General features: G+C 37.4%; 2 protein-coding genes across 4 annotated transcripts; both read right to left on the bottom strand.

Annotated features, from left to right (window-relative positions):
* Window positions 1-618: 618 nt before the first annotated feature.
* LOC307149820 (uncharacterized protein) lies at window positions 619-4,266 on the bottom strand (the record flags this gene model as incomplete). The annotated part of the gene is made up of 10 exons (XM_079856386.1): window positions 619-769; window positions 933-1,054; window positions 1,874-2,026; window positions 2,147-2,263; window positions 2,613-2,745; window positions 2,910-3,008; window positions 3,128-3,228; window positions 3,322-3,435; window positions 3,556-3,649; window positions 3,749-4,266. The coding sequence occupies 10 exons, from the start codon at window positions 4,264-4,266 to the stop codon at window positions 619-621; spliced, it is 1,602 nt and encodes a 533-aa protein (XP_079712512.1).
* Window positions 4,267-8,545: 4,279 nt separating this feature from the next.
* Window positions 8,546-17,250, bottom strand: LOC307148921 (tumor necrosis factor alpha-induced protein 2-like). 3 transcript variants are annotated; one of them, XM_079854859.1, is made up of 11 exons: window positions 16,997-17,250; window positions 15,570-16,083; window positions 15,105-15,192; window positions 14,840-14,953; window positions 14,628-14,728; window positions 14,385-14,483; window positions 12,271-12,400; window positions 11,957-12,064; window positions 11,711-11,863; window positions 9,755-9,876; window positions 8,546-9,630 (listed from the first exon to the last, which is right to left on the bottom strand). In XM_079854859.1, the coding sequence occupies exons 1-11, from the start codon at window positions 17,091-17,093 to the stop codon at window positions 9,477-9,479; spliced, it is 1,680 nt and encodes a 559-aa protein (XP_079710985.1). In that variant the 5' UTR covers window positions 17,094-17,250; the 3' UTR covers window positions 8,546-9,476. The 3 variants fall into 3 exon arrangements, with proteins under 3 accessions (XP_079710985.1, XP_079710987.1, XP_079710986.1); XM_079854860.1 differs by having other exon boundaries at window positions 8,553-9,630; window positions 14,840-14,929; window positions 16,997-17,219; XM_079854861.1 differs by lacking the exon at window positions 11,957-12,064 and having other exon boundaries at window positions 8,547-9,630; window positions 16,997-17,221.
* Window positions 17,251-18,521: the final 1,271 nt, after the last annotated feature.

Genomic DNA, 18,521 nt, shown 5'->3' with positions numbered 1-18,521 from the left:
GAAACCTGCAATGATTGGTCTATTACTAAAGCACAAATTTGATGTAAACAATAGCTCTACATATATACGCAGCATAGATAACATTCAAACTTATAATAATTTTATCTCCAAATTTGACTTTATAACTCACATTTGTGAGTTTATATCACAATTCTGAGGAAAAAAGACAGAATGAGGAATATCTCACAATTCTGAATTTTCTTCTCAGAATTGTAAGATATAAACTCAAAACTGCAAGAAAAAAAAGTCAGAATTATAGAAGTCAGAATTAACATAAACTCTATTTTTGTTATTTTATTCCGTGGCTTCCAGACTGCTACTGCAGAATTGTCCTTTTCTGCCAACAAAACACGCTATCGCTTTTTGCAAACACCCAAATGCTCTTTAAATACATTATTTCAAGTAAAAACAAAAGGTCATTTGACACAAAAAGATGGCATTTTTGAAGAAAAATATTATTATTTTTTAACAAATAATACTAAAATTTAAATATATAAATAATACTTTAAATGTAATATTTAAATAAATGTGTCAAACTGAATGTCAAGAAAGAAAGTCATGCCATGTAAACACTTGTAAACAAAGGTTTTATGAGTCTGGCTCATGGTGTTATTCATATCAAAGACAACAGCAAAGGCCCTTCAGGAAATGACTGGTGACACATCTAGGATTTGTATCCCGGGGAAGGTCCCGGATCACATCCAGTACTTCCCTCACCTGTCGTTCTGATGCCCCCTTCCAGCGCAGCAGACCAGGTACATAATGCTCACTGCAAAACATTCAGAAGACTTTCTGATGAAAACAAAAGTACTCATTTACACACAAATACTCTTACAAATATCAATAAAACCTACATTTCCAGACCTGTAATTACATGTTTGAATATCACAAATGTTATTCAAAGACAGTCGAGTGTTATTGGCTGAGTTTACCTGTCCTTTTGGAATGTTTGGGGAAATTCACAACAGGTAACCTTCAGTGCATTTACATCATTGCAAAGCACAACTTCACTCAGTCTCTGAAGGAGCTGGTTCCCATGGTCATCACTGCCACTCTGCAGGAAATAGATACATTGTCTATGAAAATACTGCATTGTGTTGATGCTGTGGCTAATGTGCACATGAGTCATACTCTTGGGGATTATGATCGTCACTGTCAAAGTTCTTTTTAATTCAGTTTCTTAAAGACATTAAAACTAGGGTAGACAATTTCGGAGAGAATAGCTCAAAGTAGAACGTCACACGGGTTGTCATCTCTTAATTAATTACGACATGGCGTGAGCGCAGCATAAGCGCGTTGTTTTAGATCTAATCTCTGCATAGCCTCATGATACACACATGGAGATATTTCCGTCATGACAACTCTCGAAGTGTTTCGCATGTAATGGATTTGACACTGTTAATATGTTTGGTCTTGGCAGAATAGATCTGCTATGCTGCTGCTGCTGGTTATTGCTGCTGATGCTGCTGCTACAGCAGTAGCCAATATAATTTAGGCATCTTGCTACCATACTCATCATCCAAGCATTAGTCCTACTGGGGGATATATCTAAGCTCGAGTTGAAGCTGCTTCCTCGATACCCCTCCACTGCGGACAGCAAGCCAAATACGCTTAACCTTATTAGCTTAAAGATTATATGGGCAAAGGAACTCGTGAAGTACTGGATAATTTATTTTGAATTGCATAATTTGCTTCAATAAGCAGTGGTTGATATCAGGTCTCTCAAACTATGTTGTTTTTACTCATGTACCAATTGTAACTTGAACATACATTAACTGGGCCTTTGGACCACCACTATGAGTTAAATTTCTGCAACAGGAAAATCAAAAATTATTATCCCTAAAAAATTAAAAAAGTGTTGTTGTTTTTTTACCAGTTCAGTGAATGTGTTGTGAAAATTGAGAGCGTCCTCTCTCATCTTTTCTCCGACATTTCCCCATCTCTTTTCAAGCCGCTTGATCTTGCTCTTCATCAGGCAATTCAGATACACGCGTGAAACACAGTCGTAGGCGACAATCACAAAGATCTATCAGAAAGAAAGTGGGGCAGAGCAGCAGAAAATAAGTGTGAAAGAGTTATGTAAAGTTAAAGTTCTGTTGTTGAAGAATTAAGTTTGAGTGAGTGAGTTTATGAGTACAGAACCAACCTCTCGAATCTCCTTTCCCACGTCATTCTGAGGCAGAGATGCACACTGCTTTTGGATTGCCTCTGTCAGGTTATGAATTTTCTCACAATCCTTTTTGAAATAACGTCTTAAACTGTCCTGGAAATGTATATTTACAGAGAAACTATAGTAATTTCCAAATTATTTCCATAATTATACTCTAGGTTCATGTCAATTTATAAATTTACACTATTGTTTACTGTAAAATCATGATTGAAATGCTTGAAAAGCATTGTTCATTGTTAGTTCATGAAGTCTAATGCATACTAAACACATTTAACCTTATTATAAAGTGTTATTGCCTCATTGTTGCAATGTAAGCAAACTATGTAAGCAAACAAAAAATAATTTCAAAATTTCTGGGACATTCCAAGTTAGGAATTCTGTTCATTTGGGAAATCCCCCAACTTTCCTTCCATAAACTGTTGATGATGAAATAATGACATACCTGTGCTAAGTGTTTCATCATCTTTTGTGCAATAGACAAAACGTGATCTTCCAGCTCCGTTAATATGCTGCAGATGTTTAAGAGATCCTTGCTGTTGTTTATATCTGGATTGTTGAGTTGGGGAGCAAAAAATCTATACAGCAAAATAAACATAAGCATAAAACTACAGTTCTGTGGTTGCCTGTGTATGAATATAAGGATGAATCAGAACATTATGCATATAAAGACATAAAACTGGACAGGTTTTGAGTCATATATAAAGTCATTATTGTATTTATCATTAAAAGTAAAACTCACCTGAGTTGCCTACAGGTGCTGATGACCCGAAATAGGTACACAGAGTTTGTGTTCAAGGGTTGCCAATCTTTTAGGTGTTTTTTCTCTGCATCCACATACCTAGAAAACATATGAACAAGTAAAAGTTCATATTAATGTTCATATTATTTCGGTATTTTGGTATGAAGAATAAATAAATACTTTAATAATATGAAGACAAACACATTTTAGACACTTACCTTTGAACAAAACGATGAAGCTCTTTGAGACAGAGCTTTTGTGCCGTACACATGAGGGTCTTACTAAATGCTTCAGAATTTGTAAGAACAGCATTCAGATACTGAAAAGACATAACAACATAGAATAAGTGTGCAATGCATATTTAGAAACCATAAAAATCCCTTTTTGAAGGATTGTGCATTATTTTCTCTACCTGAGTGACATCTATGTGCACTCTGATGAAACTTTCTTCGTCCATCAATTCCTCATTATGTCCATGTTGCTCATCATAGTGCAGGATGTTCTGTAGAGTCTTAGAGACGTCATTCTGTGGCATTTAAAATGGGACAGAGACACATGTTTTATGTCCTTCCTAAATATTTTGCTTCCTTCTTGTTAGCCTAATACATTGATAATGCTTTTAACAATTAAAGGAGCATATTATGACCTTTAATATTGCCAGTAGTTTCTTTTTTGCTTTCTCAAACCATCCCGTCAACAGCAGAAGGTCATATACTCTGAAGACATGCTGCGAATCTGGACTGTAACATAAATGAGTTCATATATTCATCAACAGCTCATGCTTAATTTTTTTATTACAAGCAGATGTATGGAAAAGTAAACAACAATCAACTTCATACCTGAAGAAAACATCTTTTACCCACTGTAAAAGGCAGAAGGTCTCATTCACAGACAGATCTCTGTTTAGGAGCAGGTCCAACTTGGGAAAGAGGTGACGGCTGTAACTGTCAGTCAGATGATCTAGCAGCCCAGTATCTTCCAGTACAGGTGTTAATCGAAGCACCTCATAGCATATCATGCTCTGTGTGCTCTTTAGAAAGTGCTGTAACTGCTCTAACTGAGATCCTTGTGGTCCCTCTACTGGCAGTGTGGGAATGTGGTTTTCCACAAACTGATCTATTTCTTGAAGATACTCACAGAGCCAGTTTTGAGGGAAGCTGCCTTCTTTCTTGTCTATGGTAACACCGTTCAGTTTGCTCCATCTTTTCAACACCTCAGCTGCCTTGTCAAGGTCCTCAGAGTTTGATTGTTCACTCAGAATCGTTCTGAGAATATCGAGTATTTTCTTGCCACACACTTCAACATCTGGACCGATTAGATCAAGATGCACTCCTCCAGACTGATCTGACCTTTCCATGTATTCAATGGTCTGTTCCCCTGTTAAAAGCAGTGACAAATAAGACTGTGCACGATAAAGAAAAATGTAAAGCTGTGTAAGATATAAAGATGTTCCAAGATCTTAGAAATGTAATCTTTGCATTCATTTTGGTTTCATATGTTTTGAAAACATGTATATTATTTTCAAGAAAAGTGTAAATTGATGTCATGTGGTGCAACCATCAAATAAAAAGTCTTCCTTACACTCTTGAATGTACACATCTTGAACATTATTTCAAAGATCATGAATTAATCAGTAATGATTATCATTTAGTATTTGGGGAGTCACACCACATGACATTTTACAACGCATTTCGTCTACATCGAACGCACATGGCACCCTTTAGCGTCAATATGACACGCACAGAGCTTTGTTCGGTTATGGGTAGGTTTAGGTCTAGTGTAGGGTTAGGGTTAGACCGCTAGGAGGCGCCTTCTGGCCCATATCTATCTGCGCCTCATATTGACGCTAAAGGGTGCCATGTGCGTTCGATGTAGACGAAATGTCAAAAGCGTCAGTATATGACGCCTTGGGATGAGAACGGGCTTTTACAAGCTAAACTAACCTTGTCTTATCATAAAAGGTTAAATTCTGATATTTTAAGAGACTTGTTGACCCTGCCTGACACATGAGGGTCTCTCTGTGATGTAATTTCCTGTTTGTTATCTTGCATATTGGTTGCATCACATGACTTTATTTTAATGCGTGATTAATGAGTATTTAATGAGTAAAGAATTTATTTAATGCCTTTTATGACAGCTGAATCACCCTGATATTTAAATGTTAACTTATAACCCCTCAAACAAAATCCAAATTAATTTACATTTTTAAAATTCATTAAAAATAATTCTCAGCATAGTCATTGTATGAGGAAATCGCTTTTTAATGTATAATTTTATAACAAAACATGAGTGCCATCTGATCCAAAAGCAAGTGGAAATGTAACCCCTTTGAAATATTGTTTAACCCTAAACATAAATGTGATTCATCAAACCATGCAAACATACAAAACATGAAACAATATGCTTGCATAGTATTCATGGAAACATGGCTTTTCTGACAAGTGCAAAGATGCAAAGATTATTTCAAATCAATGGCTATTATTAACAAGAGAGTGCCTTACCATCTGTCTGCTCTCTGTTTTTCAGTAAAGGTTTCTCTTCTTTTCCATCCTGTTTTTTCCCCTTCAACTTATTGCAAAATAGGCCAAATTTTGTTTGCTTCAATGCCATACTTGACTGAGACAAATAAAGAGCTTGCTAGTTCTGCAGTAGCCTATACATCAGAGTAAATGGTGAGATTACAGTGCTTAAAACAGGTACACTTATGGGAGTTTCCCTCATAAAAAATTCCAGCCAATGGATTTACAGCTTAGGCATTGGTTGTTTGGTGCTTTCCTCTCAGATTCCTTGTCCTTGGCTACCAGCACGTTCTGACATAATGTAAGAGGAAATGAAAGTGAAACCCAGTCTCATACTGTCCTCACACATTACAGATTCCTCAGCCTTGGGTCAACTGGAGGCTCTGACACTAAGAGTAATTAAAGTGAACCCAGCTCTTTGGTTGTGCCATCCTAATTAAAACCAGGACTGGTTTGTGATAGGCTACAAACTACAATAGTAATATTGCTATAGCGTACAATTATGATTTTAAATGTATAGTGGCAAGAAATTATATCTTATAACAGGGAAAGTGAAACTGAAAGTGAAAAACATGCAGTCCTTAGCAGTATTGAGCCAACACACAAACACGGAAGATCATGTGGAAGTGATGTGCAGGTAAGCCTGATGGCTAATGGTAAGCCTTTCCCATTAAATGGGGTTATTATGTCATGGTGACAAACCAACAGACATTAGAGTCTTAAATTTGGTTAGTGCTTTAACAGACATCCCAAGTCTCCCGGAAGTTCCGGGAATCTCCCGCATATTGATAGCGGCTCCCTGATACCCGCAAATGAGTTAAAATCTCCCGGAATCTAGAGCGAGCGCGCGTGCACAGCAGAGAGGGAGAGGGAGCGAGAGACCTTGCGTGTGTGCGTGTGTGCGCACGTAAGATAGAGAGCATCTGATTGGCCTGTTTCGGTAAATCAACCAATCAATTGTCAGTGTGGGCGGGTTTTATCTCTTCTCCCGAACCGAATTAATCAGTTCAGTGTATCTAGAAATAGGAGCGCCATGGCAACGGGAGAGTGCCACAAAAAACATGCAAAAAACGAAAATATAAGATACATTTTACGGCAGACTACATGAAAGTGTACCCCTGTCTTATAAGAGTAAAACATAATGATAGTCTTTGCACGCTGTGACTTGCACAGTGACTTCAGCATTGCCCATGGCGGGTTAAATGATTGTAAAAGACATGTTGGGGTGAGTTAAACAAGTTTCATTTCATTCATGTGCATATTATTCCTTAGACCTGTTTAAAGCTGCAATGGAATATAAATAAAAGCAGTTTACATGAATAGTATAAGCAGCTTATAAATGGTAAGTAATCTACAAATTGTAACATTATGAACAAATAAATGCATAGGCCTATAGCATATAGAAAATTTGTATTATGCTTTTATATATTTTAGGGACAACAACTATGTGGTGGAATGCCTCCCTCAAATGAACTTTTGTAGGTTGGGATGTCTGCGGTAGAAGAAGGTAGAAGCATATCAACGCCTGGTCTGAAATACTTGCTAACTACAAAAAGAGAAGCAGTTTTGGTGTCTGGCAAAATAATTTTAAAGAGCTGTAATGTCTGGAAAGTGTGTCTATCTGGTTTTTCATCTGTCTTCTGTGTGAGAGTGAATCGTTTAGTTGGTAAGAATGACTTCTGCCTGTAATCTCGTAATCTTACCAACAATACCAATCATTTGTAAATCTACCAGCCCAAAATTTAATCTCACCACGTTACTAATGACTAAGATGGCTATTCTGACTTTCTTCTGATGTTATCTGTGGGGGAATGTCATTAGGTAAGGCTTGTTCGCAAAAAAAAAAAAAAAAAAAAAGAATTTAGAAAGCAACTGGAGGCAAGATTGTGCAATCAATTCTTAAGGTCAATATAAGTCTTTTTGTGGCAAGTGACCCAGGTAAGTGTGGCAAGTGACTTCAAATGTATTGTGTTTATTCATAGGTTAACTTACTGAATGGACATGAATGTGTTAGTTATTTGGCCCCTGTTTTTTCTACTTGTGACTTCATGGTTTCTTGGCCATAAGTCAATTGGGCCTAGTGTTGAGCTCATTTGCATTTTTAAAATAGATTTTTCAAAGAAACTTGTAAAACAAAAATGTTACTTTTCATGTATACTTTGTGTAAAGTTTTATTGTGGTAGAAGTAAAGGAAAAAATTAAGCCTATGCGGGTGTATTTTGGGTAGCCTATATTCGATTAGTGTATAGCTCATTTGCATATTCAAATTCATTTTCAAAGAAACTTGTAATACAAAAAATGTAACTCTTCATGGGTACTTTCATTGTGTAAAGTTTCATTTTGATAGGAGTAAAGGAAAAAAAATAACCCCATTGGGGTTTATTGTTGTCTGGCCCTTGGCACACATCTCAGATTGATGAGAATTTAACATATTTCCTCAACTAGGATTTCTTAGGACTTTTAGTATGTTGTTCTGGACACCTCATAGAAATGATCTAAGCTGCAAAAAAATTATTTTACAATTAGTTCCATTTTTGGCTCCAAAATTAGTTACTTTGCCTGGACTAAAATGAAAAGATGCGTATCATCAGTTATCTTACAATAGTCAAATGTATGTTGTGTAAGATATATTTGGTTAAATAATGAATAAAGTACTCACATTGAACTGTGATCAAGTAATAGGCTATGTGATTTGATGCATTCTGCAAACTCTGTGTAGTATTGAATACAATGCTCAATGCTAAACGTTTTAGAATGAAGAATTTTGCTGACTTGTAGAATTGCCTACAAAAACAGCGAACTTTGATGTGCTTGAGCTACCTCTAAATATTAATATTTTTGCCCCATTTTTTTCTGGGGTGTTTTTAGCATAAATGGAACAAATAGCGGGTCAGGCTGCAGAAAAACGGGAAAAAAATGTTTCCGTACATTTAAGGGCCACCCTAGTAAACATTAGAATTACTTTTAAATGTTCAGTAATACCGAGTATCAATATGAACACTTGACTGAAGCAACTTAGTTTTATTGATTACCCAAACATAATTATTTTTGTTGTTGTTGTTGAAAAAACATGTTAATGTCAGGGAATGGCTGTAATGAACGTACAGAACACATGATGGATGAGTTAGATAACAAAACATTCTTTAATAAAATAAACAAGGAACACTCTCTTTTTCAGGAGAATAAATCAAATACAACCACATTAACATAGACAATACCAGACATTAGAATGAAGGAAACTCAGGGCTTTAACACATACATACTGGGATAATTAAGGTAACTAAGAACACTTGAGATCTCAATCAAAAATCATGGAGACAAACTAGAAAAGGGAACACATGTAATCGGGAACAGAACGCATAGAAAACAAAAGCTGAGCATTATCGTTACAGTTAAAATGCAAGTAATGAAGTTCAAAATGTAGGTTCGGGAGGAACATTCAGTCCTGTCAATCATCATTACAAGCATACTGTATAAGCAGCAGACACCACTTCATCCCATTTACAAATTCTTCAGGCAGATTTACAATACAAGCTATCAGAATTTTATCTTACTTTTTGACCATATAAATATCAGCAACTGCTCTAAATTACATATATTTTCCTCAGTTTGGGCCTCTGAAAAAAACCAAATAAATGTTTTACCTCATTGAGTATGAGCTCTATATTATCTTATATAATAAAAGCCTTTAGTGAAAGAAAAGAACTAGGACCTTGTTAAAAAATTAACATCAGATCAGATTTGAATGCTAGAAGGCAGAAATAACACAATGTTTGGAGAACATTCTCCATATCTTACTTTTACCAGGTTTACTGAATAAGTTGACATGTATTTGCAAAGTTACTTGAAGTCCATCGAACGTCTTTTGGGGGACCATCAAAATAAAGTGTTACTAAATGTCTTTGCTTGAAAATATAAACTTTTGTTTACAGCATCTGACCTCCTTGAGCAACAATAATGTTTCAGATCTGCAAGTTGGGGGGAATTTTACAAAACTGATTCAAGCCAATGATGTTGATAGGTTCAGAGGCACCTATTTTTAAGCAAGCTATTTCCCACAAAATAAAGAAAAGCCAAAAGAGCTGGTGACACTGTGACTTCTATGATTTGGATACAGGTCCCAGATCACATCCAGTACTTCCCTCACCTGTTGATCTGATAACACCCCTTTCCAGCGCAGCAGACCAGGTACATACTGCTCACTGCAAAACATTCAGAAGACTTCACTGTTTTAAAACTCTCACACAATGAAAAAAGATACATTTACAGACCTGCAAATACATGTTTGAAACTGTAGTGAAGTGTTGATGACTGGTCTGGGTTTACCTCTCATGTGGGAAATCTCTGAACAAAACACAACAGGTAATCTTCAGTGCATCTACATCACTGCAAAGCAAAACTTCACTCATTCTCTGAAGGAGCTGGTTTTGCTGGGCAACACTGCCATTCTGCAGAGAGAAAACTCAAATCATGAGCTTTTTATTTAATGAATGTAAAAACAAACTGTTTTCTTATTTCAACAGTCAAGGATATGTGGAACAATTATGTTAAAGGGGTCCTATTATGCTTTTTACATGTTCAACTTTCTTTAGCATGTAATGTTGCTGTTTGAGCATGAAAAAGGTCTGCAAAGTTACAAAGCACATAAGTCAATCCAAAGGGAGTTATTCTCTATATTAGTGCGCACTGTTTCTGAACTCCCTGAAACGCCTCCATTGAAGTCTTGAGTTTTATTCTGGGAATGAACACATCACAAAATTCCTCGTTTTGATTATTCCCGCCCAAGGCATATAAAAAGGAGCGAGGCCTGGTTGAGTTGCGTTAATAGTGTTAAAACTCACAGTTATGGTAAGGGGCGTGACATCTCCCAAACAAGCTCAAAACAGCTGACCAATTGATGCATTCAAGTCCTCCTGGGATGGTTAGTATTACGAGATGTCAGGTGCATTCAAGTCACTTTCATTGAAGCAAGACGATGTAACGGAGGCCAGCTAGTAAGAGCTGTGCAGGTAAACCTCCCTCCTCTGATCTCAAGAGGCACACAAGCAGCTGATGCTATAGAGACTGAGGTCTTTAGCGTCATTGTTAGCACACTTGCCTCCCATTGTCAGGGTTTGGGGCGGTGGAAGTGGAAGTAGCGAGGACTCAAGTGCAGAGAAATAAGGCTTTTATTAAGTATAAAAAAAATAAAACAGGAACAAACAAAAACTACCCCAAAGGAAGGGGAAATCAAGAAGGACTGGACTGGACTGGACACAAGAGGTACATTCAACGACAAAACAGCACAGGACTGCAAACACAGGGAGAATAAATAGGGAGAACAAACAAAGGAGGTAACGAGGGAGGACAGGTGGGGCAAATAAATCAATAATCAGGTAACAAGATGGGAGGGGCTATACAATCGACAGGAGAACACATGGCATAAGGAAACATACATGACAAGCCATGTGCTCACACCAAACATGACAAAAACACAAGCACATGGCCAGTAAAACAAATCACCAGCCATGTGCTCACACTTAAAGCCACGTGTTCACACAAAACATGACAACATGAAAGCACACAGCTAGTGTACACAAGCTGCGTGCTACACAGCAAAAGACAAAACAAGACAAGACATGAAAGCACATGAAACAAGGCGCACAGACAAGACAAAACAGGAGTGTCAGGGCTCTGTCACAAAACCAAGAAATAGACTAAACAGAAGTGACAGAACACTGACACCCATGACGGTGACCCGAGTTTGAGGCCCGTAGAGAGCAGGGTGAGTAGGACCTGAGGGGTTACAATGGTGGTGTACCTTCTCTTATTTAACTACGCAAAAATTCAGCAAGGTATTTAAACTCTACTTCTGGAAAATGAAGAACTAAGAATTTGCATCAGGTGTATTTTGCTTTTTTATGATTTTAATTCATCTATGAAGCCACTGTAAACTTGACATATTATATTGTTACATTACAGTGCTAAAATATCCCGAGCTTCCCACTCTTATTTTATGACACTGTTAATGTGCGTTCAATTCGTAAATCTTTCTGGCATGACTTCAATGCACCAAATCAAAACACACTGATCCAGCTGACCAATCAGAGCAAGTGCTGCAATAATGTAAAATATGTGAAAAATAATGTTTTGTGAACATCTAAGCATGAAAGGTTATTCTAGACTCCAAAACCAAAATCAAGAAAAAGGGCACAATAGATCCCCTTTAAATATTGTTTGACCCTGATTTCCATCAGGAAATCAGCCCATAAAATTAAAAAATTAAAGTGTCATTTTTTTCACCAGTTTAGAGAATGTTTCATGAAAACGTTGAACATCCTCTTTTATCTTTTCTTCAGCATTTCCCCAAAGCTTCTCTAGCTTTCTGAACTTTGTCTTCATCAGGCATTCCAGGTACACTTTGGAAACACAGTTGTAAGCTATTTTCACAATGATCTGTCAGAAATAAAGAAAGTATTGGAGAGAATGAGGGTGAGGTATGGAGCTTGAATCTTTTTGAATGGTTTTAAGGTCATATACAGTGCATACCATTTTGATCTCTAAGGTCGGAGGCAGAGATGCACACTGCCCGTGGATTGCTTCCATCAGAATATTAATTTGCACATTCTTTTTCTTGAAATAACTTTTTAAATTGGCCTACAAATGAACATTTAAAGACAAACAGGATTGCAAGATTGATATAAAATGTGTTAGGAAAGGTATCAGTATCCTTGGATAAATCTGATATGAATTTATGCATCTGAAATAATCCCAATGAGATGGATAGAGTTAATTTCAAGTGCATGATAGCAATCTTTTCTTCTGAACAGATGATCATTAATGTTGAAAATATTGAGACATACCTGTGCTAAGCATGTCATGATCTTTTGAACAATGGATGAAGCCTTATCTTCCAGTTTCTGTAGCATGCTTATAGTGCTTGAGACATCATCTCTCTTGATTTTATCTGGAATGATTTGTGTAGCGAAACATCTGTAGTAAAAGAACACTGATTTTATGAAAAAACTGCAGAAAATTCTCTGAATTAAAGATTGTAGGGTTAATTCTTACTGTAAGCATGTGAATCAATACATTTTAGATAGGGAAAAAGCCTATTAAAAGTGCACTAAAAAGTTAACTTAAAAAGTTTTTGATACAAAGAAATTAATATTTGCACTAATATCTTTTAAAATGATACACTCACAGGATATAATGACTCTAGTCATAACCTAGCCATTTTATTTTACACAAGGGCTGTCCCTAATAGTTGGCACAATGTTTTAGACAAATATGGCAGTCAAATATTAGTCCGATTCGTTTTCATGGACTTTTAGGCTTATATAGCAGCAGGTCAGGCCAGTGCATGCCTGCACACAATGGGTATACTGCAGGCATTCTAGGCCAACCTGCAAAGTCTGTTCAGAAGAGTCTGTCAGAAGAGATGCCTGAGGTCCCATCTGATCAGGTGTGTGAACCGGCCATTAGATCCATGCCTGTGGGAGTTTTAGTGGAGCTGGAAGAGGAAGAACAGCTAATAGACTGGAATACGGAGGTAGTGCTTCCCACCCTGTCCACCCACAAACCTTCTCTGTCACTGGTCCCCTCCTGCACTAATGTCTCTTCATCACCACTGGTCCCATCCAACACAGAGTTGTCTTCACCATTGTCTTCATCCTTGTCCTTGTCTATCACCAAGTCTGTCTCTGTCACCAACTTTCCTCTCCTGTTCGCTCCACTGAAGCCAGCCATTCCCTTGGCCCCGCCTCCACTGGATTCTTTCAGCCCTTCGGCTCCACCATGCAACCCAGATCCGCCTTGGGACTCTCAGTCACCAGCTCCGCAGAGGCATCCCTGGCTCCACCTCGGACCGTCGACCAGTCGGCTCTGTCCTGGCTCCTCGTCCCCTCGGCTCCAACTGGGACCGTCGTCCCTTCAATTCCACCGGGCTCCCTCGTCCACCGACTCAGTCCTGTTCAGTCGTTGCTTCACCATCGCCTGGGACTTCCAGGCTGTCGACTGCGCACCATCTCTCAGGCTCCACCGGGGTTCTCACTCACACCGTCTCAGTCCTCAGGTCCACTGGCTCCACCTCAGCTGCTTGTAGCCGCGACTCCGTCTTTATCACCAGGTCCAGCGATGGTGTCGGATTTCTCGATCCAATGGACTTCACGCCTCATCTCCCTGTGTCACCTCAGTCGGTCATGCTCGAATTACTACTTTGGCTCTTCCCTCCATCAGTGTTTCAGTGGAGCGCCTCCATCATGGCGTCTCCTGGGTCGCTCTGAAATCTCGTTGGATGTCCATTCCTCCATCATCTCCTCCATTCATCGTCATCTCCTCCACATGTCATCTTTGGGCCACCTGCTCTGCCCAGGTTCCTCCCATGTGCCCCCCTATGGAAGCAGATTTCCTCAATCTAACCATCACTGTGTGAGGCCGCGCCTTCATGGGAGGGGGCGTTCTGTCACGATCTGTGTGTATAGTTTAGCTTACATGGACTTTTAGTTTGCATTCATCAGTTACAGTGTTTCCTTTGTACCTAGTATCCCGCCAGTCATCAGTTGTCATGGACACTCATTTAATCATCACACCTGTTCATTATGTTAATATTATTATGTTAATGTGTATTTAAGTTCCTCTTTGTGCTCCTTTCAGTTGTCCGGTATTGTTTGTGTGTTTGCTGTTATTGACTTCTACACACTGTCACGTAGTTTTTCTTCATGTGGATTACTTTAATTTGTTTGATTTCATATATCTTAGTTTTATCGAAACTTCTGAACTTTTCATCATTATCCTCTGGACCAAATCGTTACAAATATTATAATTTTAACACTTTATATTTGAGGAATTATAATTTAACACTTTGAATAAATCAGTCAAGGGTGACAAATATGTCTTGACATTTTCATAATGCAGAATTAATTATAGAATGTTACAGTTTCTCAGCCATGTATACTTAATGATCATTAGTAAATACCTGAGTTGCATACAAGTGTTGATAATCCGAAACAGATACACAGAGTTCTTCTCAGTGAACTTTACTTTTTTTAGACGTTTATTCTCAGTATCCACATACCTAAGAAAACACATATTTATGTTAAGTACAGGATCACAAACCTCCCCTCTCCTGCACAAAATATAATCACTGGATACTCATTAAATGAGAGTTTTAATCTGTAAACCTTGGGCAAAGGGTAATATAAGATGAGGAGAAACCTACTTCTGAGCAAAACCATGCAGCTCTTCACTACAGAGTATTTGTACTGCATGCATCAAGGTTAGACCAACTTTTTTTGCATCTAAAATAGCACAATTCAGACACTGTGAAAGCAAAACATAAAATATGTGAGCAATATATCATATAAATCCCCTGTACCTTTTTACATGAGAAAAAAAAAAAAAGTCTTGCTTTACTCTCTCTCCAAGACTTACCTGAGTGACATCTATGTAAAGTCTTATGAACGTTTCCTCATCCATTGAGTCCTCATTATGTCCATGTGGCTCATCATAGTGCAGGATATTCTGTAAAGTCCTAGAGATGTCATTCTGTTGCAATTAAAGTTGGACAGAGACATGTGTGTTATATCTCTCTTGTTTTGGGTCCATTCATGCATTACTGAGATATTAGTCATTATAATGAGAGTGAAATACAGTTATTAAAATAACACACAAACAGTCATAAACTGTGAAGTCGTACCTGAAGTTCTGGAAGCAGTTTCTGCTTTGCTCTCTCAAACCATCCTGTCAACAGCAGCGGGTCGTACACTCTCAGTTTTGAGTCTGAACTGAAACATACAGGAGTACATAATATGGTACACATCAATGTTCAAAAGGTTAAGATTTTAAAAGGTTTTTCAAAGAAGTCTCTTATGCTCTTCAAGTCTGTGTTTATTTGTTCAAAAACACAGTAAAAACAGGAATATTGTGAAATAATATTACAATTTAAAAGAACTGTTTATATTAATATATTTTATATATTATATTTTATATATAATATATTTTCTTTAGTGTAATTTTTGATCAGTTGAATGCATCCTTGCTGAATAAAAGTATAAATTTCTTTAAAAAAAAGTGTCTCCAAACGTTTGAATGATTAACTAATGAATTAACTTGTTTTTTTGTTATAAAAATGTTACATTTACAACAAATTTGCAGTGCATACCTGAAGAAAACATCTTTTCCCCATTGTAAAAGGCAGAAGGTCTCTTTCACAGACAGATCTCTGTTTAGGAGCAGGTCCAACTTGGGAAAGAGGTGATGGCTGTAACTGTCAATAAGATGATCTAGCAGCCCAGTATCTTCCAGTACAGGTGTTAATCGAAGCACCTCATGGCATATCATGCTCTGTGTGCTCTTTAGAAAGTCCTGTAACTGCTTTAACTGAGATCCTTGTCGTCCCTCTACTGGCAGCGTGGGAATGTGGTTTTCCACAAACTGATCTATTTCTTGAAGATACTCACAGAGCCAGTTTTGAGGGAAGCTGCCTTCTTTCTTGTCTATGGTAACACCGTTCAGTTTGCTCCATCTTTTCAACACCTCAGCTGCTTTGTCAAGGTCCTCAGGGTTTGATTGTTCACTCAGAATCGTTCTGAGAATATCAAGCTCTTTCTTTCCACTCACTTCAACCCCTGAACCAGATGCCATCGTTAAGTCAACTGTGCTTTCCTGTTCTCCTGCTGTGAATTTCTGTGCATTAATTGCTTTTGAAATTTCAAACTTGTATTTGAAACAACATGCAAAAGGAGAATAGCCTACTGCATTCTGCACTGTTTTTTTCTATTTAAAACTAAAACTATTTTAAAAGCTGAATGAACTATCAAATGTAAAAAGTTGTGTATGAGCAACTTAAAATGTTAAAAAGCAAAACTTGTATGTCAAGTTTGGTGGTGAGGGTGAACTAACAAGCTGCTGATTATGCTCAGTTTGATCACTGATAATGCACTTAAATAATTTGTTTTTGGTCAAATCATGTGGACTTATGATGACATAAATGTTTTTTATTCAGAAATTAATTGATGTTTTACATTTATGTGGTGTTTTTGATTATATTTTGTTGTAAAAGTTGAATGATGTTTCAAGTCACCATTAGAGTGATACGTTTTTTTGCAAAGTTTCTTACATTTATCATTTCTTTACATTTTATCAGTTTGCTTAAAAAACCTACACTATTATGTAATTAATTACAGGCAAATTAAAAAAAAAAAAAAAAAAATCATAATTTACTCACCCTCAAATTGTTTCAACCCTGTATGAATTTCTTTCGTCTGCTGAACACAAAGGAAGATATTTGGAAGAATGTCAGTAAACAAACAGTTGATGGACCCATTGACTTCCATAGTATTATTTTTCCTACTATGGAAGTCAAATGGGTCCATCAACTGTCTGGTTACTGACATTCTTCCAAATATCTTCCTTTGTTTTCAGCAGACAAAAGAAATTCATACAGGTTTGAAACAACTTGAGGGTGAGTAAATGTTTTTTTAACAGTGTGAATGCATTTTTTTCTCAAAGATGCTGACCATTTTATTTTACCCTCCAAAAATGTCTGACTTTACTCAATTATTTAAAAATGAAAAAGCATGATCTTACCATCGGAGGGTTCTGCGTGCTGCATTGGCATCACAAGAGGCAACTGATCCTCTTTTTTCCTAGCTGTTTTCTTCCCCCTAAAAAACGCTTTAAACATTTTTGTAGTTGTAATGTTTCTGTACAGTAAGGGCTTTTAGATTCTGCAATCTGTTTGATTTAGATCTGTGAAAAAGTCAGCTGTAGTACTGGTGCTCTATAGTAAATGGTGAAATTCAACTTCTGTATGTTGTAGCTGTTTCTGCTCTTACGCACAGGATATGATTGTGGTTAATTTCTTTGAAGTATCAGAGGTACGTTGCAGCAGGTTTGAGCAGAAAGTTTCCACAGTGTTTCATATTAAATAATATATGCCATGTATGGTACCAGTCAGAAGCTAGCTGGATATAAATTATTCTCTATTGTGATCAATTACTATTATTATTATCAGTTACTATTACTATTCCATCCATTCTCTATACTTACAGCGATCTGTCACGTCATATTAAAGAGCACCAAAACGGTATTTATTGTTTGAATTTCGTAATAAAATTGACATAATTTGAAAGCTGAGACTATGTTAAAGACTAAGCAGGGGCGTTTCTAGGTTTTAAAAACATCAGGGGCTGAGCCCGAAACGTCAGGGTCTGGGGTTATAAGATAACATGATTCGATACAGAGAATAATATTGTAGGCCTATATGCAGGGGGCAGACTGGTTCGAAAATTCAGCCCTGGCACTGTAGCCACACCAGCCCACATTACCACACAAACACGCGCATTGAAATGTGAGGTATTAGGGGGGTTCTAAAATTTTGATTTCTCTGACCTCCATATGTGCATTTTAAGGTGTTTGAAGACCAAAAAATTGGATAACAATAGCTTTAAAAGCATGTCAGTGTGCAGCAACAGATTATTTGTCAAGCAGATAACAGATTCGTAACCATGAGAATGAGGATAAATGTTGTAATGAATGATCCTTATTGTTGACAATACACAATCACATATTCCAAACAGGAATGGCCTTAAATGAGAAATCTTTCAAGGATTATTTTGCATAGGCCTAGATGTTACATTTCAATCAAACACCAGTGCAATATTTTTGTGTCCAGAGGCAAATGAGCAATTTATATATTAGCATTAAAGTTTGGTTTCAGCAACTCTTTTCTTTTTAAAAGTTAGAAGTTAGAAAAAGTTGGTTCTCTTACGAGAGGTTCTCTCGTATTGCATAAGTTGCTTACGCTACGGGTAAAGTCATCTTTTCTCGAGGTATGAAGCCAAAAAATTATCCTTAATTTTGTATTTATTGTCAACGCAGTGCAGCAGCTAGCAGACCTACAGCAAGCTTTCTAGCGCGCTCATTGCCTGCCCAGCAGCAACTTCAGCAGCCTACCACTGAGCCCTGCGTGACGTCGCGCCCTCACGTGTCACAGCCCGCCAGAATGAGGGTGGCTAAGTGTATAAAAGGACGGGCTCTGCTTACCTGATTTTCATCTCTTCAGCGAAGCTCTTCGCATCGCTGGGTCCTGAGAGAAGCCGCCGCCGTTGAA

This window comes from Squalius cephalus (genome assembly GCF_949319135.1).
Source record: "Squalius cephalus genome assembly, chromosome: 21".
NCBI lineage: Eukaryota > Metazoa > Chordata > Actinopteri > Cypriniformes > Leuciscidae > Squalius > Squalius cephalus.
Note: the sequence above shows the minus strand (reverse complement) of the source record. Positions and strands in the feature narration are given on the sequence as shown.

Excerpts from the sequence above, each read along its gene's own strand:
- LOC307148921 (XM_079854859.1), bottom strand. The coding sequence starts at position 17,093 with ATGTTTAAAGCGTTTTTTAGGGGGAAGAAAACAGCTAGGAAAAAAGAG. Across the intron at positions 16,084-16,996 it reads GCACGCAGAACCCTCCGATG|CAGGAGAACAGGAAAGCACA; the intron begins GTAAGATCATGC and ends AGAAATTCACAG. Across the intron at positions 9,877-11,710 it reads ATGAAACATTCTCTAAACTG|AATGGCAGTGTTGCCCAGCA; the intron begins GTGAAAAAAATG and ends TTCTCTCTGCAG.